The sequence below is a fragment of the Melospiza melodia genome, chromosome 1 (genome assembly GCF_035770615.1).
Source record: "Melospiza melodia melodia isolate bMelMel2 chromosome 1, bMelMel2.pri, whole genome shotgun sequence".
Taxonomy (NCBI): Eukaryota; Metazoa; Chordata; class Aves; order Passeriformes; family Passerellidae; genus Melospiza; species Melospiza melodia.
In genome coordinates, this window is record NC_086194.1 from 48750420 (window position 1) to 48773202 (window position 22783).

Below are 22783 nucleotides of genomic sequence, written 5' to 3' on the forward strand. Positions count from 1 at the left end.
TCTGAGGCTGCATTCTTTGCATCCAGCACTAAAGTCAATAGAGATATTGACATGTGTGAATATGCATAGAAATGTTTGTAGTATTGACACTTCACAATTGTAGAACTTCACATTGTGGACTGTAATAGCAAACAACTCTCCAACTCTCCCTAAGTGTGTGTTACACTTTTGTATTAGGGTTCCAGATTTCCTGATAAACAGATAAATAGCAAGTATTTGCCAACCTCTAAAAAATTGGATTTTATCAACTTTTTGGAAGTTCAAGGTTAGCTAAACAAAAAAAGTAATAGATTATTATAGTCCTATGGGCCATTCAGTGCTTTTAAGAGAATTAATTTTGCACAGAGATCAGTGTGAATTTCTGGAGAAAAGCAGCAGTGTAGCCTCAAGGATTATGCAGAGGCTGCACAAGGCTAGGCTGGAACAGTTTGCTCCCAAACCTTTAAACTAAGCAATAGCATCTTTATTAGGTCCTGCTATGAATCCTGCTTAGTTTAATGAAAGTCTTTGGTGTGTGATCTCTCTGTAAATAAAAGAAGGAATGCAACTCTGAATGAAGTAAATGCAACTGGCTGCTTTGCAGAAAGAAATGGGCTTGTAGGCCATGCCTTTGTGTTTTGTTTGCACAAAGTTTGAGCAAAACTTCACATAGAAATGCATGGCTTTTTCCAGAAGCTGATTTTACATTATGAACCAGGTCCTGCTTTTTCCTATTTGCTGAAAATAAGCTAGTGCTCAATGAAACACCTGAGATCTGATGCTTCATTTCCCCCTATAATACATAATCATTACAGTGATGTAGATAAGCAAAGAAGGGCAAGATAAAGGTCTGTTCCAGTTGTTTTCACATTTACATCACAGAACTGCAAAATAGAGAATGCTGGGCAGTGGCAGCATTGTGTAGCTCTGAAATATCATGTTGCCCCTTCTGAAAGTCAGAATACAATTTTCAAGGACAGAGCAGCTCCCAGACTGTAGGTATTTTGTCATACAAGAACAGTGTTACCTAAACACTGCAGGAAATAAAATTTTACCTGTTCTAGTTTCACATTGCTATTAATTTTCTGTGCACACCAGTATTAGATACCATGTACACAAAGTATACTTTTGAAAAGCAAATCTATTCAACCATGCAAAGGAGTTTATAAGGTCTTGATAGTATTGGATAGGTCACTTGCTATCTAATAAGTATTCCTGTAAAGACAGTCCATTTGAGCAAGATTCTGGGGTTTCTTTCTTTTTAGTGTGCTGCCTCTCTCTCCTTAGAGTGGCTGGGGCAGTAAAGTAAGAAGGAGAGCTGCCACTAATCTTACCATCAGCCAGTGCTGAACTGTAACAAACAGCATTGAAGCAAATGTCATGGGTCCATTGGCTGTTGGTGGAGCAGGAGCATCAGGAGATGAAGCAAAGTGCTTCAAGTTCCAGCATCCTGCAGAGATGTCCCTGTTTGTGGGATACCTCTTTTTACACTGAAAATGTTTAAATTTGAATTAGTCTACCTAGACTTTGTGCACAAAGGTCAAAATGTAAGTGTGTACTCTTAGGCTGTTGACTTGTTTGTCCTGCTTTGGGTCTTCTTTTGGTCAGGTGATCTTGTAGTCTTCATCTACTGTTTTTCCCCTTCAAGAAAATGGAAAGTGGAAGAGTAAGGATCCTTGGTCTATTTTACTAAGGAAATGTGTATGTCTGTGCTGAACCTGCTTTGTGTGAGAATCTAACCCTCTTCCTAATGACTTTTAAACATACTGGTTAATTGTCATAAGAGATGACAAAAAAGCAGCAATCTGCAAAAAAATATTTCCCTAAGTTTCATGTAAATAAGCAACTAGGGAAAGAAGGAAAACCTTTTCTGTCCTTACAGAAGAAAAGATAGAAATATACTTTGAGTCTAGTAAACTGTAAAATTATTGGCACAAGAGAAAGTTGGAAACCTGGTTGTAGCTATTACTTCATTGCACTTCAGTTTCTCTTATGGAGCTTTCCTTTAGTTATAAACTTCTGTGCCAGGCCACCATCATGCTCTCTGCTTTTTCCCCTCCCTCTTTCACTGCCGTGTCTGCCCACATTGATCAGGCTCCTCGCAGCGTAGCTGTGAGGCAGAAGGGTGGTGACTTGCGCTACAAAAACAAAATCTGTTTGACAGCTGGTGTGAAGACAGCTGCTACGGCTCCCTCCCATCTGCTAGCCGAATCACCTTATCTAGGACTAGGTGTTCAGCAAGGAAACCTTTGCTGCCAAGGATGGGCAGTGTGGTGTGTTTGGTCTCACAAACGAAGCCAGTCACTTCTTTCATGCTACCTCATGGGGCAAGATTTTCTGGCAAGGTTTTTGGTAAGGGACTGTTTAATTCTACAGCTGCTGGCATTTCTTCACTTGTGAGTGAGAAATTAATGCCCAAAATGTGGTGTTTTTCCATGTTGTAGCTGTAAAAGACATAAAGTCACCCCTTTTTAGGGGGAAGGGAGAGGACTGTATTTGTCATTGTGTACTCGTCTCATTGTACGTTTCCCTCACATGCTAATGTACTAATTCTTCAACACTCAACTTCATAAATGTTATAGCTTTTTATGCATTTGAGATTGCCCCCCCTGCAGCTTTTTCTGTCTTGCAAGTTTTCGTGTCTGAGAACTTCAAGAATAGCCTTTCTGCCTTTGAACTTTGAGACGCTATTTACATATATACAAAGGACTGTCCATTTTCCAACACTATTTACATATATACAAAGGACTGTCTATTTTCTAACACTGTTTACATATATACAAAGCACTGCCAGTTTCCTGAGTGCATGTGAGTCAAACTCCTGTTTAACCACTTACCTGTCATAACTTCCAGAATTTTCTGTAAGATTCTTCATAGAGATTCTTCTAGCTAGCAGCAAGGGATGTCTGAAACTCAAATGTGTAAGCAGTAATTTTTCTTAAGCTCTTTCTGTTTCCCATATACAAAATGTCACATGGGCTAGCTGGCTTTCATGGTGTCCATAGGAAGAATCTGTGCTACCATATACATGTGCATACAGAGAACTATTAATGTCTTAAATCATTATCTTAAACACACTGATGAATTTCACAAGGTAAATATGAAATCAAACAAGAAGGAGAAAGATTTTTTTTTCTCTTTGAAGATGAATTTGCCCTTATATTATAATCTTCTTCTTGTATGGCTGGCATAGCTAGAAATCCACAGGCAATATTCTAATATTCTGACATGTCATCTGTATTTGAGTAAGTAGTGTGCAGTTAACTTGACTGCCTTTAGTCCCAAGGCCACCAGATGCTGTATTTGTATGGCCTAAGTTGGCTGTCTATAGAAAGTGTGTGAAGTGTACTGGTCCTCCTTTCCTCAATTAAGTCTATAGGCAGGCAGCACTATTTTTGCTTTGTTCTCACCATTGCATGGAATGCATACCGTGGATGTCAGGGGTTTGATTTCTCTTGAGCATGTTGTTCATTTCTGTAATGTCGCAGACATTTCTCCACAGAAATCCTTTCTTTCGGATTTCTGCGTCTTCGGGAGGCCAGAGGCTTCAGAAGACAAGGTAAACAATTATTATCAGCTGCTGGGGAATGCAACAGGGACACCTTGATTGGCTCATTTCCTATGTTTATAATTAAGGGCCAATCACCAGTGCAAGCTAGGGGACTGAGTCCTTGAACACAACTTTGTTGTAGATTTCTTTTCTATCGATTTTTTTCTAGCCTAGCTGCTCTGCAAACCTCTCTCTCTATTCTATTTAGTATAATAATGTATTATATATAATATCTTAATAAATTAAGCCTTCTGATCAAGATACAAGATTCACCGTCTCTCTATCACCAGCAGCGCCCACTCAGGTGCGGTAATACTGTAATACTGCTATGAGGAGGTAGTCTGGCCTTGGGAATGATTAAAAAGAAGCTGAGAAGCTTTTGTTTCTACAGTGAAGCATATTTGCATGCTCAAGATGATGCCAGCTGATGGAAAGGTAGACCAGACAGTAGGAAGTTTGGGATGAAGGGAATTCTCTGAGCTGAGTTGTTCTGAGCACAGTGTTAGTGAAGCTGCTGAGAGGTTCTGGGGTGAGATTTTCAGGCTTGCTGACTGGCTGCATGCTGTCTCTGAAGTGATTGTCACAAAACTGTGGAAATATCCCCACCGTGCCCGCTGTTCCTACCTGCTCCCTTGTGAAGTAAACTGGGAGCTCAGTGGTTTTGTCCTGAAAGAAGAGATGGTGCTGTGTTGCCACCTTGTGCTGTAATGGGAGATTAGGTGTTCGGCATTCTGAGAAAAGAAAAAGTGCAACGGTGCATTTTACAAAGCAAGAAATCTCCTGAAGATTTTGGGATTAAGACCATTGTGTTCTCCACCCTTCCCATGACCTTGCTGTTTTCTAAAATTGTATATAAACATTTCAGTATCGTTTGTTGTAGTATATAGCATTCAGGGAGTTGAAATTCCATGTGACATGCTTTTCTTATATAATAATATATATATATATATATAAAAAATAGGAAAATACATTCTTGCTCATATTTTTGTATTGTGTATAAAATTGACCATTTCAATTGGGAATTTTTGTAACATCTTACTACTATTACCCCTATTGGTAGAATATAAATTCTGTAGATAGATGTTGTTCTACAAAGCAAGTGTTACTTTTATAATTTTTTGGTCATTTTTGTCAGCTTGTGTCCACAGCGCATGATAGCAGAAGATTGTCACATAGTTTCCTAATATAATAGAGAAAATGGCTGTGGCATTTCAGCTTCTTCTTGCAGAAGTTTTGACTGCATGGTTATAGTAAACTGTATTTTCAGTTTCATACTGAAAAATATTTTTTCATGCAAGAGCAGCAAAAAACCCCTGCCAAAATATTTTGCTTAATCAAAACCAGAAGAGTACACAAGGGCACTGCTAGTTCATGGAAAACTTCTTGTCCCCCAGGACCCCCATCTCCTTCTCTGCAGAGCTGCTTTCCAGCTGTTCAGCTCCCAGCCTGTACTGATGCATGGGTTGTTCCTGCCCAGGTTTTGGAGCCTGCATTTGTCTTTGTTAAATTTCAAAAGGTTTTGCCTTGCCTGTCTCTCAGGTATTTTGAGATCCTTCTAAATGGCCACATGGCATTCTGGGGCATCACTCACTCCTCCTAGTTTTGTGCATTTTTTAAAAAAAAGGTTACAATGGATTAGTAGGCTTCACTGTATTGTTTTGTAATGCAAAACTTTTTTATCTCTTAAAAAGAAGAAAAGAAGAAAACCCACCAAGAAGTCTGAACCCATCTTGCTCAATCAAAATTGGATGCGTGCTTACAGTTTCCATAAAGATGATTAATGGGGATTAGTCAACTGTAATGTATAAGAGCAAATGTTGTAACATCTGTGCCTTTAGTTATGTGATAATAGAGACCATCCTGAATTGAGAAAGCCCATCATGGCTTTCTTAAGCCATGATGGTGAAGTATGAGGTGTTAAAGCACGGAGTACACCTGTCACATTATATTCCAGTTTGTCCATTCAAAACCAAGTCCCGGTTTACTTGGCTTTTTTGTAGACATTTTAGCTGCTGATTTGTTGCCCATAGTTCCAGGGACAAACAATTTTTCATTTCAAGGAAATTAATGACTTTTTTACCTCTCAAAAATATTTGAGTGTCAGTCACTGGTATGAAGCATGCTGATTTATATAATTATACTGCTGCATTGTTAATGACTTTGCCTTTGAATATGGAACCTTAGAATGCTTTGAGTTGGAAGAGACCTTTAAAGTCATCTGGCCCAAGCCCTTGTTATGAGCAGGGACACCTCAACTAGACCAGGTTGCTCAGAGCCCTGTCCAGCCTGATTTGAATGTTTCCAGGGATAAAGTATCCGCCACCTCTGTGGGCAACCTGTTCCGGTATTTTGCTACCCTCACCATAAAAGATTTCTTTTTAGCACCTAGTCTGAATCTACTGTCCTTCAGTTTAAAGTTACTGCCCCTTGTCTTATTGCTGCAGGCCCTGCTAAAAAGCCTGTCCCCATCTTACTTTAATTATTGAAAGGCCACAATAAGTTCTGTCTGGAGCCTTCTTTTCTTCAGGCTGAACAACCACAACTCTTGCAGCCTTTCCTCACAGGAGGGGTGCTCCACCCTCCTTCCCGGCCCTCCTCTGGACTCGCTCCAGCAGGTCCATGTCCTTCCTGTGCTGAGACCCCAGAGCTGATGCAGCCCTGCAGGTGGGATCTCAGGAGAGCAGAGGGGCAGAATCCCATCCCTTGCCCTGCTGGCCACGCTGCTCTGGGTGTAGCTCAGGATATGGTTGGTGTTGTGGACTGCAACTGCACATTGCCAGCTCATTCCAGTTTTTCATCCACCAGCTACTCCAAATTGCTCTTCTCAGGGCTGTCAATCTATAACACAGTCTGTATTGATACCAGGGATTGCCCCAGCTCAGCTGTAGGACCCTGCACTTGTCCTTGTTGAACCTCACAAGGCTCAACCTTCTTGAGCTTGTTCTGGTGCCTCTGGATGACATCCCATCCTCCAGACATGTCAAACTCATCACTCAGCCTGATGTTGCTTGCCAGCTTGCTGAGGGTGGGCTCAATCCCACTGTCTATGTCATTAACATTTCATTTCTTAAAATAACCCTTCATTAACTGCTTTATAAAGTAACGCTAAAGACCAGTGCATACAAAATTAGAATTGGAGGTGGTGTTTTGACTACTTGCCAGGTGGATGTAGGAGATGAGAACTGCTGAAAAGACCCAATTAGAAGGTCATTCTGCATGAACCTATTTCTGTAACTCTTGCTGTGTGGTGACCATTAATAACCTAGTTTCAGGGCAGCAAGTAGAGTAGCAGAGTAATTTCTAAAGAACATGAACTTCTGTTGGTCTGTATTTTGTCGTTAGACCAGCATGATGGAGATACCCTTTCTATGTTTCTTGGTTTCAGCTAGTACAGTGCTGTACTTTGGATTTAGTATGAGGATAGCATTGATACCACACTGATGTTTTGGTTGTTGCTGAGCACTGCTTATCCTAGGTCAAAGAATTCTCAGTGTCCCATGCTCTGCCAGGTGGCACGTGTACCAGAAGTTGGGAGGGAGCATAGCCAGGGCAGCTGACCCAAAAGCATATTACATGCCATGGAACATTATGATCAATAAATAAACTGAGGAGAGTTGGCCAGGAGTTGCTGGGCTGTGCTGGGGGACAGGCTGAGCTGGGGGTCAGTGGGCTGTGAGCAATTGTATTGTGCAGCACTTGTTTTTCTTGGGTTTTACTCCTTTCTCTTGCTCTTGCTCTGACTCTCTCTCCCTGTCCCCCTTCTCATTATAGTTGTTACCATTCCTACTGTTATTATTATTATTATTATTATTATTATTATTATTATACTTTAATAAATTCAATTATTGAATTGTTCTTATCTCAACCCACTGTTTTTTGGGTTCTCCTTCCCATCCCACTGTGGGCAGCTGAGGGATGAGTGACTGAGCAGTTGTCTGGTACTTAGTTGCTATCTGGGGCTAAAAAACAAAATCAGTAGTTTACATGGGCTCATTGCATTTAAGTCCACAGCATTCTTCTTTGCTTTCCCCGGAAAAAAGAACAGTTTATTTTCTCAAGAGGAAATAATTGCATTTAATTGACTCTCAGTTATTTTTTGTGTTCCTTCTATTAATTTCTTAGAAATTGCAGTCTGCCAGAGTTTGTAGAGCAAAGTTTTCTTTTTTCCATAATTGCTTATCCTCTTAAATAAATACTTATCCTCTTAAATAAATTCACCCTCTTAGTGTATGGGGGAAAAGAGCCATGTTCTGAAGACTGTTTCTATTATTAGTACTATTATTAGAACTCCCTCCTGTTTAATTTTCTGCTTCCTTTATATTTTGCTGTTTTAAAATGCATCTGGACTAAACGTGTATATATATTTTGTTTGGACATAGGTTCAGCACAATGCAGATAAATCTACTACACTGAAACTGGCAGATTTCGGCCTTGCTAAGCAGGTTACAAAACCCATATTTACTGTCTGTGGAACACCAACGTATGTTGCTCCTGAAATACTTGCTGAGAAGGGTGAGTGTATATATTTTTAATTTGTCATAAATCTTTCAATTATGCTGAACTTTCTAATAATGGAAGTAGTCCAGAAGGTTTCAACCTACTGAAATATCTTTTCAGGGTAGGAGGTTGGCTAGCAGTGTAATTTGGGAAAGGAAACTTCTTAGTTTTTAACAAACACGAGCATGACATCAGTTACATTTGCATTATTAGTGTCTGTGCTAATATATCACTGACTTCCAAGCAGATAAGCCATAAAATATCATAGATAATAATAGCTGAAGGGGGGCAAATGACCAAAAGTTCATGTTATAACCTAAGAGTATCCAGCCCCATTTCATTACTGTAATCCAAACAATTTCCAAATCCCCCGATAATGCAAAGTCATTGTGAACATGTATGTTAAAATTATTTAACATTTCAAAACATGTTTTGCATCACAAGGAATTTTAAAGATTTCATCTCCAAAAAGATTCAAACCTGAAAAGAAGTCAGTTTTGTTGGTGACTCAAACAAATCTATTTCTGGCTTTTGTTCTGTGGAGCTGGGTCACACATCTCCAGTTATATCCAATTTCAATGGAAACTTGGCACTCTTAGTTCTTTTTTGAAGGGAATCTGAGGATGACTATTTTAGAAATACGTGCCCTGTTTTCTCAATTAGTCCCCAGTTGACACTGGCCTTGTGAGACAGTGTTTGTGAAACATGTTGTGGAAAAGAGAGACTCTGTGAGTGCTGTAGCTAATAATGGGCAGCTTGTAAGCATGGTATACCAGCCACTCTTTCATTTGATCACCTCTTCTTTTTGAGGAACTGAGTAGAGATTCTGTGTTTCCTTTTCATTCTGTTTCCAAGAAACAGTTCCCTTGAAGTTGTGAGATTTCTTTCTAAAACAAGACAATGGTTTCTCCCTTCTTCCTTAGGCTATGGCCTCGAAGTAGACATGTGGGCAGCTGGTGTGATCCTTTACATCCTGCTCTGCGGTTTTCCCCCCTTCCGCAGTCAGGACCGTGACCAAGAGGAGCTGTTTCAGATCATACAGCTGGGTCACTACGAGTTCCTGTCCCCTTACTGGGACAATATTTCTGCAGGTAAGATTCTGCACTTACAGTAGATCTGAGAAGTGGTATTCTTCTTCCCTTTTTTCGGGGCAGTGAGCTTGATCAACTTGGGGTGTTTTATGGATCTCCCTTGTGTGAATCTGTGCTTTAAATGTGAATTTAGTGCTCTGGTGCTATCAATGGCTGTGTTTCTGCATATTATTTCAGCATGCTGTAATGGAGTCCTCAGTTCTTCCCTCTGTAAGCAAAAGCAAGGATTTTCTCATCTTATGTGTCTCTGCAGAAAAAGGTGTCAAAATACTCTCAAGGGCTATGTTAGATTTTAAAGATGTTATAAAAAAATATCAAAAGTTGAGAATCAAATTGTTGTCCTGGAGAATACAGTGTCAATTTCCTATTGACAGTGGGGTCTGCACATAGTATTTTTTTCTTTCTCACAGGCCAGTACAGTGTCTTTTGTGGACTCTTCAAAATCAGAAACCCAAGAACTCCTTTAATCCCTGTACAGTCCTTTAAAGGACTTGTTCCACAGCATTTTACAACATTTATGCCTCATAATAGATGAGATAGCCAGTGCTCATTCCTGTGAATGTGAACACTCAGCCAGATGCCTCCAGCACACTTTTGAGATTAAAGTCCCTTCACTTTCTCCTCTGTTTCTGAAGGGAATAATGACATCAGTCATGGAGATTTAATATTTTCTGTCACTAACTCTAACTGCAGCTTTTAGAATAGCTCCTGGGGATAGTTAAAAAAACCGTGGTAAAACTAATGAAAAAAGCAAGAAGGACATTTTGTGTGGGTATAACTGTCACCATGACAGAATGGTAAGGTTGGAAGTGACCACAGTGGGTGATATGTTTCAAACACCCTGCTCAAGCAGGGTCGTGCTGGAGCACATTGCACAGGATTGCACATCCTGGAGCATGTTGCACACCACCGTGCTTCACCCCTCTCTCTTTTGCTTTCTTCCATAATAGCAGCAAAAGACCTCATCACCAGGCTGTTGATAGTGGATCCCCAGAAGCGCTACACAGCACGTCAGGTACTTCAGCACCCCTGGATCAGGACAGCCGGGAAAACCAACAGCAGGAATCTGCAGAGGGAGGTGACAATCAACATCGAGCGCCATTTCCGGGCCCAGCGCCGAAAGGAAGTTGTTGATGAGGGCACATGAAATCTTTCAAGCTCATTTTGTCTTCTTTTTATTGATTAACCAATCATTTATGTTTTCTTTTCTAAATGAATTGGGAATTTAATGTGTAGCTGTTGGTGGCTATTGCCATGCCTTTTTTTTTTGATTCTGAGATTCTGAAGGACAGAGATCACATTCACATCCACCTCCTCTGATGTTACTTGCTTTCTCTCTGTTGAAAGCAGCGGGGACTAGATGAATTCTGGAGGGTGTTTGTTCTTTTTCTTTAAGTACTGATTAGGGCTTTTACATCTTTTACAAACGTTTGCTTCTGTGACTCACACTAGTGGTGAATCTTCTCTCATCCTTTTTGTATGATATCCTCCAGGAGCTTTGTGTTTGTAATGTTTTCAAAATAGCTGTGTGCATACACAGCTTGCACTAATTCTTTAAAGAGTCTTTTCACTAATTCCTTCTAGCCACAGAGAAGGAAGAATAAAAAGTAAATAAATTGTTGAGCTGTAGGAAGTGTTAAATGAACAGCCAGGTACTGTATTTATTAGGTTGTGAGGGAATACAAACCCTTGACTAAATCTTATGTTTTGTGATATCTCCTTTGGTAACATCTTTCACACTTGTTGTTCAGGGTAATAGATGGTACAATGTTCCTTTTACAGAAGGTGGTGCTGTCTACTATGTAGGTTTCATTTGTTTTTAGAAAATGGAAGATATGGCTGATACCTTTTCAAGATTCAAATAATAACAAGTTTCAAAGAGGTTTTCTTCCTCCTCTGGGCAGTAGGAAGTTAAGCAGTTCTAAGGGCACTTTGCTTCTTTTCCCAAAATCACAGTTATGGAATGGTAACTCAGTCAATTTTCCATATTGAGTTTTTTCCTTCTTGGAGGCATCCATGTGCATCTGTGACTTTTCCATGCTGGTGGAGAAGAAAAAGCTTGGAACTTGGGACTAAAGTTAACCCTTGCCTTCATAGTTTCCCTTTCATCATCCCACTTTTCCAGTGTAATTTAGCAATTGTTTTGTTTGTTTGGTTGGGTTTTTCCATCTCTTGCCCTTCCTGTGACCTTTTCTCCTTGCGTCCATGAGAATAGGCAATGGGATGAAATTAAATGAAAATCCAGCTTGAGGAAAAACAACTTGTTGGTTGTGGAAAGGTCTCCCAGGGGAAGCGTCAGATGTTCTATTGCATATGGTTTTTAATATTTTTATTGGATGCAGTTTTAAAGAAATTCTGTAGGGGAAAATTACAGCCCAGAGAGGGGGCATGACCTAAACCAGCTTTTGAATCTCAGAACTTTTGATTAATTAATTAAATTGAAAAAGCACTTGAGTTTTCCATTTTATAATTCTTTGTCCTCAAGTTCTATGTGTTAGCAAATGATATTGATGTTAGAATGTCAGTAGTGTTGGCACTGAATACACAGCCTGTAGAAATGAAGGAAGGTATTTTACACTTGGAGAGCTGCTGCTCTGTCTATGTATTTCATAGTGAGAAATGTCAGAAGCATTTCAGAATCAGTGGAACATTTTCACAACTATATAAAACCAGAATATTATTTTTTGGTGAGTGCTAATATTTTGTGTGAAGTTGCTGAATAACCAAAAAGTGTAGGGTGCTGTCATCACGTTTCTGTTTCATCTTGTGACTGTTTTTCTGCAAGAATTATGTATAAAAGTAGAGATCACTTGACTCTTAAAGGAGAATTGCACTTTAAATTGAATTAGCTTATTTCTAATACTTACTGGAATATGACTTGCTGTGGCGTTCAAGAATTGGTGAAACAAACCAATCAAATCTTTTCTGTATGCCCAAGTAGTAGCTCTGTGATATGTCATACTTCTGCTTTGGAGTCTCTGAGTCAGGAAGACTTTTCCTTTTCCTGAAAACAAGAATGGATTTAAGTGCTTCCCTGAGTGAAGGGAACCTAATGTAACCTAATACTATAAAAGCATTACATTGTAATTGAGTACTAGTAATAATGTATCCTCTGTCAATTTAAGTCTATTTTGGATAGGAAACTGTGGAAAAATAGGTTCTGATGTGCAATATTATATTTTGTAATTATCTTATTTTTAATATAGTTGTTTAGGAATAAAGTCTGAAGTGACAAAAAGTATTTGATCAACAATGAATCAGAGAGTTTGGAGATTGTGTTACAAGTTGCCTTTTTCACCTTTAAGAACCTGTCTGCAGCCTTATTCATAGTGCAGAAGATGGAGAATTTGCTTGTGATGATTATAAAAAAGTAATTATTCTTTCAATTATTTGGTTTTTCTTTCACGTTCTCTGTGTTCCAGACAGGCTAAACATGGTCTGTGCCCGGTGGTCACTGCAGGGCACCTGTAGGTACAGATGCTGCTGTGGCAGTGCTGAGGCACAGGTTTGTCACTGTTGCTAATAGATGTGTGGCATTAGGCCCTCCTCCTTCAGGTTGGAGGCTGAAAAAGCTTCCAGGTGCTTCTCAGGGTTTTTACTTCTTTCTTTCTCTTCTACTTCATTATTCCTTCTTTTCTCTTGTTGCTTCCACTGTTCTTGCTCTGCCTTTGTGTTGTCCAAGGGAGTCCAGGTCCCCAGACATTATGGTTTAATTTATTTGTAGCAATAAAAACCCATATGATTTTGGAGAGCTCAGCCTCAAGCTTTGCTTGCTGGTGTTGAAAGTAATATTAGGCAGGACTAAGACAAAAAAATGGTGAAAATCCCCTCTCATCTCCTACTGCCTTTTCTCAGGCTTTTCTTTTCCCTCTGTGTGACATTCCAATGCAGACCTGATCTTTATGCTCTGTAAGAGGGTTTCTAATATATGAACCATGTTCACACTCTGTGATTGAGGATTATCACTGTTCTTCCTTTCCTATGTAAGGAAATGTATATTTTTCTAATGTATATTGTCTCCTTAGGTTCTGGAGTCATCTTCCCCTTTTTTTTCATTTCTTGATTGGTTCCTTTCTCTACAGTATGTCTGAGGAAGCTCAAAGCTGGGGGAGATTAAAGACTCAGAGCAAATTCTTGCTGATTTGTTAGGAAGAAGAAATATCCCTTCTTGCCCTTCCTTAAGTCCTTTTGGATTAGATTCTCATATGGCTTTGTATTCCACTGAAGATAAAACAAGTTATGGTGTCCTCATCTCTTTAAATACTAACAATGAAGAGAGTCTGAATATATCACCAGGAAAACCAAACCGACCCCCAAGAGCTAAGTACAAAATATTAATTAATATTGCAGACCTCAATAGGAAAGTTCTACTTCCAGAGGATTTGCTGGGCCTAAGGCAATAGAAGGCAAGAACCTGTTTGTTTGCTGCAAGCTTTAGCAAATCAGCTGAGTAAGAATCCTTTCACCCCTCTTAAAAGATATTGTTTGGTTCCTAACTCATAATGGAAATCCTGATCAAGTTCTAGTTATTCCAGGGTTATTTCTTTACCTGGTATTGACTATTCAAAAAATATTCTCCTTTTAGAAACCAGAGGCTCTCCATCATCCTTAATCATTGACTAGGCCCTTCTTTAGTTGGTTGCAGCTTTTAAGCATGATTGCATATTTTCATTTCCTCAGACTTGAAGCAAGCACAAAGATCCAGTCATATAGAATTGAGTCATCAGTGTTTCATTTTGTAGTAAAACACATGCCTAATAGACAGAGTTGCTTTTTTAGCTTTTCAGCTGCCTGAAGATAAAGTGGTCCCTGGATAATCCCCTCCGTTTGCCACCATGGTCAGCTTCTTCACTTTCCCACGTGCTATCACATTTCATTGGCCCTAGACCTCACCTACATACTTTCTATCACCTGTCATCTGCCTCCTGTCATTGGCCTCTTATCTCCTTGGATCACTCCCATTATTGAAACCTGGTGAAATCTTCACATGTTAATATGCTTTTCTTCAGGAAATTCTGGCCTTAGAAATGGGAATGAGCAAAAAACTTGGGAAATGTTTGGGCATGTGAAACTGCAAAAGACTGGTGCTTCACACTGCATGGTGCATAACTGCCTGAAAATGTACAATGGGAATTTGGTCATTGCTCATATATTTAGTCTCCTAATATTTAAAAATGTGTGCCCAGGAGACCTGTGTTTGAAGCTTGGCAGTACAGCAGAGACTGTTTCCTCTGAGACACAGACTTTTATTCAGGGACCTTCTTAATCTAAGATTGTTTAGCAGTGTGTGCAATAGCTGAACTCAAACACCATCAAATCAGCCACTTCGTTTCTGACTGGAATTATAGGTGGATTTCCTACCAGAGTTCCTAATCTCTGTTACTGCAATTTTTGGCTGTAAGGTGATGGAGGGATAGTGGGATGTTATCCCCTGAGCTTAGGCCTCTTGGGGTTTGGTCCTCCCGTTAAAGTGAACTTTCAGGAGTCAACTTCTTGCTTTTTGGCAAGTACCCAGATTTGGGGAGGTATTCAGTCTGCTTGAAATGATTGTAAATTTGCTGTGATTATAAAGTGATTTTCCCAAAGACACCTAAGTAACACTCTTAAATATTTTTCCTATAATTTCTTCTGTCACCTGGATTTCTTTTAATTTAAGCAACTTAAGGAAAATGCTTTTTATGTTTCTGGGCATGCTTTTTTCTGTCTTTTTTAAGTCCACAACTAATACTTCACTGTTGACATTCTTGTACCTGAAAGGAATTATGGGCACTTTAACTGGGCTGACAGTGTATAATGGCACTGTTTGTTCTACAATATGGTTTATTTGTAACTTGGCTGAAGGTGTAATTTTCTAAATTAAAATAAATTGTAGACTTCAGCAGAAAAGTTGTTATTCCTCCCCCTGACCTCTAATAAAGGTAAATTATACAGTAAATGTTATGTTTCAGTTCTTTCCAATAAATTGGGAAACAAAAGTGTGGCCAAGTATTTTGAGTTGTTTTGTTTTGGTATTTTTTTTTAACCTTCTGGCAATGTATCTAGTTGGAAATGCTTGTTTTAAAAGGTTTGCAATTTTGGTAAGTATTATGTATACCTTCATTTTTGAGTAGCACAACCTATTCTAATGCTGCAGTCCTTTGAATACTTACGGCTGTGTTTTTCTTTGCTGCTGCATGTAATCCCATTAAAACCAGCACAAATCTTTGCAGAACTGGAGCTGAGATTTATCCTGCCACATTTTTTGTCCCATATTGTCTTATTCATGTAAGCTTGGTTGTTAGAGCCATCACAACAAGCAGACTCAGCTTCACTTATGCTTAATGCATACAGGATTGATTTCTCCCATCATTAAATAATTTTCTGTAAAATTCAAGTTTGTTTAGAAAAAGGTGTGCTTTCTTTGTGGAAACAGGCATTCTATTTGAAATGGAGTTGCTTGCAAAAAGTGGCTTTTTCAAAGGAGACTGTTTCTTAGTGGCTTGAGTACATTTCAGTTCTGTTATTAAAAATGGTATTTTCCTGCACGCCTGCAGTATCTCCTGAAGCAGTGGAAACAAAACTGTGTCTAGGATATTGATGGTGTTTTTGAAGAAGCTACCTTCTCTGCATGTGAGCATGCATGACAAAGTGGATGCCAAGGAAAAAATTTTATTGCATATTGGTCCTTAAAGACACCACAGCCTCCTCGTTACTCTAAGAATAACCGTAAACTCTTTGGAATGACTGACTTTTATGATAATCACACAAATTTATTGCACTTCATTTTAACAATTTGTATAGGCAGCTAATTAAATCTGATTTAATGCTTTGCTGTTAGGAGTGGGATTCAGATGTGTTTTCTGTGTCAGAAGCAGTTGAAGGCGGAGTCCAGCAGTGCAACAAATTTGTGTGATTATCATAAAAATCAGATGTTGTATTCTTGTAGATTTTTTTCTTTTTAAATTAGAACTGTTTTCACAAAGTAGCAATTGAAAAATCAGAAAAAGTAAAGCTAATAACCTTAAACTGTAATTGGAAATATATTTTGTTTTCCAAATTCAGAAACTGATATGAAGAGCTGGAAGCATTTTGAAAACCAGAGAAATACAGGAATTATTCCCAGAGTGTTTCAGCAATTAAAGCAATAAGAAATAAAAAAAATTAAAGCAATAAGAATATTTGGTGCAGTGAGAACATGAAGTACCTTGGTAGGGCTGAGCAAGTGCTGCAATTGGAGCTGTGTGAGATTGCTAGATTGGATAAGGAGTGTAGGTCTGAAAAAGGGGTGCTCCTTATAACCACTGGAAAAATGCATTGAATCATATGAAAGATTATTTTTGAATTGTCATTGCTGTCTTTATAAAGCTTTCTAAATTTCAGTGACAACCATTCTACTATAAGAAGGCATTACCCATGAAGAATTTCAGCATAAAACATTTTATATAGTGTTTAACATAAAGGATTTCAGCAATGAAGATAATTTGCCTAGAAAATGGAAGTGTATGATTGTTAACTGCTATGGTAAATTGTCAAGAAAACGTTATTGGTGGATTTTCAATAAGAGTTCAGTTTTGTGAACCTAAGCATTTGTAACTACCCAGCTTGCAATGTGGAGTTTCAATGACATGGCACTGCTACAGCATAAAAATGTATTATTTAACAGCTCAGAAGAAACTTTTGTGCCTAGTGTACGGCTGAAACTAAATGTGTCGAATACATCTTAATAATTTCAGCTTTCCTGGAAACATATTGGCCAAAATATTGCTCACATGGTGAGTGATGGATGAAAAATGTATTATTGAACAGTGTTTTCAATGGAAGCATAAAATTGTTCTTGAAAATGGGAGCATGTTGGCTGTTTGGCTTAAAGCCAGCATGTGTCCTGTTAAGGTATTATTTCTTCAAATAAAGAAAGAGGGAGAGACACCATATTAAATAGCCCCTTGTGATTTGAAACAAACAAAATTCTGAAAGAAAGAAGTGGAAAATAAAACAGGAGGAAAAGCTGAAGGAAAACATAACCTTTTTGTAAAATGTTTTATTTTCTGAAGTAAATCAATGCTCTAGACAAATCTACCAGAGCTTCATGAGTGAAATTAAAAATGTCTGCCTTTGCCGGTGTGCGACATTCCTGTGGAGGTTCCCCAGTTACTTCTGTGTGTCTGGGAATAGCTGATTCCATGCAGATACTATGGCAACAACTGGATTATCTCACCTGGATCATAGTTTTCTAATGACAGGATAGGAGAAGAATCCCTTAAAAGAAATAAGAGTAAAACTGCTCCACCATGTAAGTAACTTTTAGCAATTATTCATTCACAGGAGAATTTTATGGAAGTTTACTTTTACATGGTTTCATAACTCACACAGTTAATGTTGAAGGGACAGAAGTTAGAGAAGGATGTTAGTGGCAGGAATAAACTCCTCCCAACAGCTGAAGCCTGACATGAATTACTGGCTGATAACTGGTTGGTTTACAAAATCAGAATATTTCAAAACCTGTGTTTAGGTGCAGACTTACCTGGGGAAAGGCAGCAGGATATATCAGGAAAACTGGAACAAGGGTATTCAGATAAATCCCTTAATGACCAGGAAAAAGAATTGGTTCTCTAAATTCCAAAGAAACCACTGAATGTGATGGTTGCTGAAAGTGAACCTGTATTTATTTTATGATAGAATATTTATTTTAGTATTTTTTTAAGCTTTGATGTTGGGAATCTTAAAAGACACAAATGTAGGTTTTAGATTATCACTTCCTGAGAAACAATGGTACAATTTATGCTTTTGCCTTGAGAATCCCATCCTTGTTTAGAATATTTTCTGCTGCTTGCTAATCCAGGTTTTAAGGAAAACAAACATTTAGTGTTGTATTTCTGTGACACTAAACTTAGTTCCTATGTACTTGCCAGTAGCAAAGATTCCTTCATGAGCACCTTCAAAAATGTATGTTTTGAAATTGAAGCATATGCTGGTGTTTCTGAGGGCATTCCTCTGTTTAAGTGGATTAGAGCTGGTGATGGAGACTTTTTCCCCTTAGCTGGAAATAACGATTGCTTGAGGCTTTTCAGGTTTCCAGCTTGTGTGTGTGCTCACAAGTTTTAATGGTATCAATGTGAATTCTGTGTGTGCCCTCTGTTGTCTTGGTTCCTGGGGCTATCTGCCAGCATTACTACTTCTCCTCACAGCAGAAAAAATCCTCAGCAATTACTCAAAATGCGCTGGCAAAGACAATGTCTTCAGGTCATTGTTTTAATGAATCAGTGATGGGACTTTTATGAATTCTACCACAACCTAAACAGCCTTCATCAGGGGGACTTGGGAAGAACTTTTGGATGGATCCTGTATATTGTATTTGCTGGGAATGTCCCGATGAAGGCAGGAATGATGCATCTTACTCCATGTTCTCAGAAGGCTAATTAATTACTTTATGATTCTATATTATATTAAAGAATACTATACTAACTATACTAAAGAATACAGAAAGGATACTTACTCAATGCTAAAAAGATAATAATGAAACTTGTGACTCTTTCCAGAGTCTCGACATAGCTTGGCCCTGATTGGCCAATGAGTCGAAACAACTCACACCAGAATCCAGTGAAACAATCACCTGTGGGTAAACAATCTCCAAACATGTTCCACATGAGCAAAACACAAGAGAAGCAAATGAGATAAGAATTGTTTACCTTTTTCTGAGTCTTCTCAGCTTCCCAGGAGAAAAATCCTGGGCAGAGGGATTTTTCAGAGAATGTGAATGCTACACCTGTACAAAGGATTCTGGGAGGAGAACAGACAAAGAATTCAGCTTCTTCATTCTGGCAAGGTAAAGCACCAGGACTGACTGTTGTTCAATTTGTTTTCAATGTCAAATGGGCTGACAGAGAAAGGGTAAGAATGGGACACTTTGTGTTTTAGATGGAAACCTCCTTACTGGTATGCTACAATGGTTGGATCCCAAGGATTTATTTTAATGCCAGTCCAAACTATATTTTGTGAGTCCCAAACTTAAAGATTTTCAGTTCACATGTATGTACACATTTGCAATTTGAGTAAGACAGTTCTGTGTGGGCTGAAAAAACCTACTTATTTTCATTGGTATATTATTTAATGCACTTAGTTATTTTACAGATTTTCAGGTGTAGTCTTTTTTGGTGAAGCATACAACTTGCAAAACTAAATCTGTGTTTAAGCCCAGAGAAATTTAAGTTTTCAGGGCAATACTTTATGTATGTTTCTTTGAAAAGAGATCTTTTGTATTGCTGAGGTATGCGGAGATTTTCTGTAAATGTGAAGCTTTCCTAGGTATGTGTTAGCTGGTAATAATACCAGTGCTGCTTTTGGGCAGCCTCAAAGGCATCCATGAACTTGAGCTCTTGTTTATTTATAGGAATGAGTTCCTTGATGCCTTAGTGAATGGCACTTTAAAAGCACAGACAACCTGAATTCCCTCCTGGGAAGAGTGCTGGAGAACAGGATGCAGAACAACTGGGATCCAGAATTCAATCATGCCCTGCCTGCTGATCTGATGCTGGTGTGGTTCCAGAGTGGGGAAAGTTCTGGTGTGAGGTCTGCAGGTCAGGAGCTGCTGCCATCCTGCAGAGAAACGAAAGAGGTTTCGTGAGCACAGGGCAGCAGAGATGTTTAGTTAGAGCAAAGCCCTGCCAGACATCATTGTCCTCTCCCACAGCTGTGGCATTGGGTCAAGGTCCCTGTCTGCCATCCTTGTTTTTGCCATGTCCAAATTTGAAGCCTCCATTACTAGGAACAGAGAGAATAACAGAGCAGGTACAGCACTTCATGTGTTCAAAGCTCTTCACAAACATTAACTAATTAAGCCTCAGCAAGTCCTTATGAGGCAGGTATTTCTTCCAGCTGAATGTTTGTGTCTGCAATCAAGAATATGCTAGATTTAATCCTCCTGCCAATCACCCTAATTGATGTAAATGTCTAATTGGGTAGATTCCCTCAAGTAAGTTCTGTTTAAGAAAGGTTAGCCTGGGGAAGAGCATTATGCAGGGAGAAAAACATTGCAAGAGGAACTCTTCAGTCAAGTAAACGCAAGCACAATTTTCAGTGGTGGTTTTAAAAGCAGCTGGGGAGATAGGAGCTATTTTTTCATTGCTGCAAATTATTTTCAAAGAGGCTTGAATAACCTAGAATTAAACAGTCAGTCTGTGTAAATGGGTTGGTTTCAAAAGGAGAAATTCAAAGAGAAAATCCCTAGTAGTAGCAACGAGTAGCAGAATCAAGGAGAGCAGTGAGGCACTGAGGGATGCTACTCTCTGCTTGAGTTCCCACTCTCTCATCTGCACCTTGTCTAGAGAATGACAGCTGCCCTCTGCACCTTGCAAGAGGCTGGCATTTTGAAACAAGATGATTTTAAGGGATCTCTTCTGACCCAAACCATTCTATGATTCTAACAACTTCTTTCTGTGGTGTTGAATGGTAGTTAATGTCTAAATGTGCTGCAGGCCCACATTGCCATGGGGGTGTGGAGAAGGGGAAAAAGTTGCAAATGGGAGACCTGAGCTGACAGGTGTTGCAAAGGGAAACTCCCAGTCTCAAAGAGATGTTGTGCTGTGGTCTTTTGTGCCATGTCTCCTCCAGACATTTTCTGTGATACTTCAGGGAACTAAAAATTCTTTTAGGGAGTCACACCTCTATCTTCTGCCAAGGTAAGATTCCTGTGGCATTCCTTATGGCCCCTGGCAAGCCTGATCTTGAAAAGGATCTTGTCCTTGTCTCAGTCATTGACAGTGTTGATCAAGGCTGCAGTGGGACTGCTGTCTAAGCTGGAATTCATGTTTCACCCTCCTTCACTGTCTGTGCCTCATTACAGAGCTGTGTGTAATCTACATACACTTTCCAGATTGGGTCTTTTTCCTCCTATTTTGCACCAGTCTCATTCCTTTCTGTGTAGGAAACACAAGCAAACCCTTATAGCTTGGGATATTGCTGCTGGAGAAATACTTCTGAGAACTGAGTTTTAGTGGTACTTTAAATGAATATTTTAGCTACTTTTCTTAGATGAGTGCTATAAGGTTTAAGAATAAGGACGTCTAATAAAGACTATTTAAAATACCTTCTGTGGAGCAGCATCCAGAGACCTTCTTTATTGTGGTAGGGGATGTATAAGTAGAATCTAAAGAGCACCTTAGAAACAAAAAAAAAAAAAAAAAAAAATTCAATGCCATTATTCAAAATTTCACTACTGAAAGCAATCCTTGTAGAAATCCACAGTGAAAGTAAACAGCAGGTAATTTTTTGCAAGTGTTGCAGAGAAACCATCTTCTTGCCTGCATCCCTTTCTACAATCTGCAAACAGCTTTGAAAAAGTGATATGGCTGTAGTTTCAAGCTGACAAGGATTACAATATGAAATTCATTTCAGATAGAAAAAAAATTGACAAAGGATGTCTACAATAGGACATGACTCACAAAGCTGTATTAACAGGTGAAAAATGCTGCTTTGCATATTGTAATATCAGGAATCTTTATGTCAAAGTAAAATCCAATAATGTTACTATGTTTTAAACACAGATGTTCCTTTTGTGCTCATCCACTTCTTACGAAAAAAGGAAAGGTTGTTAAACAAAAATAATTGAATATATTTCCAAAGAGCTTTAAGCATAAGACAGATAATTTAGGTAATGTTCATCAAACATCTGGTAAACTTGGAAAAAAGTATGTACACAGGTAATATCACTCTAGATTTCTAATTAGTGTGGGCTTCAATTTCCAGTGCCTCTCAATAAAATTGGGCCCTTGCAATTTTAGGAAATGAAAGTGACACTACATTTTGTTACACAACACCTTCATGCACATGTACTTATTTTTTCCAGTGATGCTGACTTGTCCCAGAAACTATACCACTCACAGTACACAACAATTGAGAGGATTTTTCTATTAAAATGATAAAGGTTTACAGTGGTGTCTTGAAGTGTCTCTGGAAGTGAAGAGCCTTTTCGGTAATTCTGTCTTTACTAAAGCAGCTTTGATATTTTAGCAAGAAAACACCTCTCATGGTGCAGCTATATTTAGACAAAGTGACATCCAGAAGATAAGCAGGACAAGTATTCATCCCACATTTGGAGTATTTGTCATAGCCATGGCTGTGTGACCTGCCAGCTGGTCTGCCTGCAGAGGAGACAAAGAGCTCTTCCTAAACCCATGAGGAAAATAAAAGAAGTGAGAGCAGGAAGAGAGGTGAAGGACTGTCTCAGCTGACAGGTGGCTTTTGATCTTTGAGCTAAAGGTGCCTCGGGTGATCCGGTCCTACACATCAGGCTGTGCTGCCAGGCTGGGCCCATGGGCTTTTGGTGTAGGCTGCTCACTCCCAAATTAGCCATGTCTGACCCTTCCCTCCTTCCTGCTCATGTTGTGGTGAGCTCTTTTTATTTGTTAATATTTCAGGTAGCTGGTGAGTTCACTTGCCTGCTTGAGAAGGTCTATAGTGCCAGACAGAACATGACTTTTTTCAACACTCTCTAATTTTCTCTCTGATCCATTCAGCTCTTATATAAAACCTTCAGAACAGAGTACTAAAAGCAATGGACCTTTCTTATCCTTTGCACATGGGCCTCAAGGCATAGCTACTGGGAATTATTTGTTATATGGACAAGCTCCTTTTTCATCCAAATAGAAGTGTACATTTTCCTTTCCTTCCCAAAGATTCCCATTAAGAGCCA

At 39.0% G+C, this 22783-nt stretch overlaps 1 protein-coding gene across 1 annotated transcript in view; it reads left to right on the top strand.

Moving 5' to 3' along the window:
- The window catches only part of DCLK3 (doublecortin like kinase 3), a 31406-nt gene extending 15583 nt beyond the window's left edge, over nucleotides 1-15823 (top strand). Inside the window, exons 3-5 of the mRNA XM_063157144.1 lie at nucleotides 7909-8041; nucleotides 8950-9117; nucleotides 10068-15823. Coding sequence (XP_063013214.1) covers nucleotides 7909-8041; nucleotides 8950-9117; nucleotides 10068-10264 — 498 coding nt within the window. The 3' untranslated portion in view covers nucleotides 10265-15823. The remainder of the gene's footprint in view (nucleotides 1-7908; nucleotides 8042-8949; nucleotides 9118-10067) is intronic.
- The last annotated feature ends 6960 nt before the right edge of the window (nucleotides 15824-22783 follow it).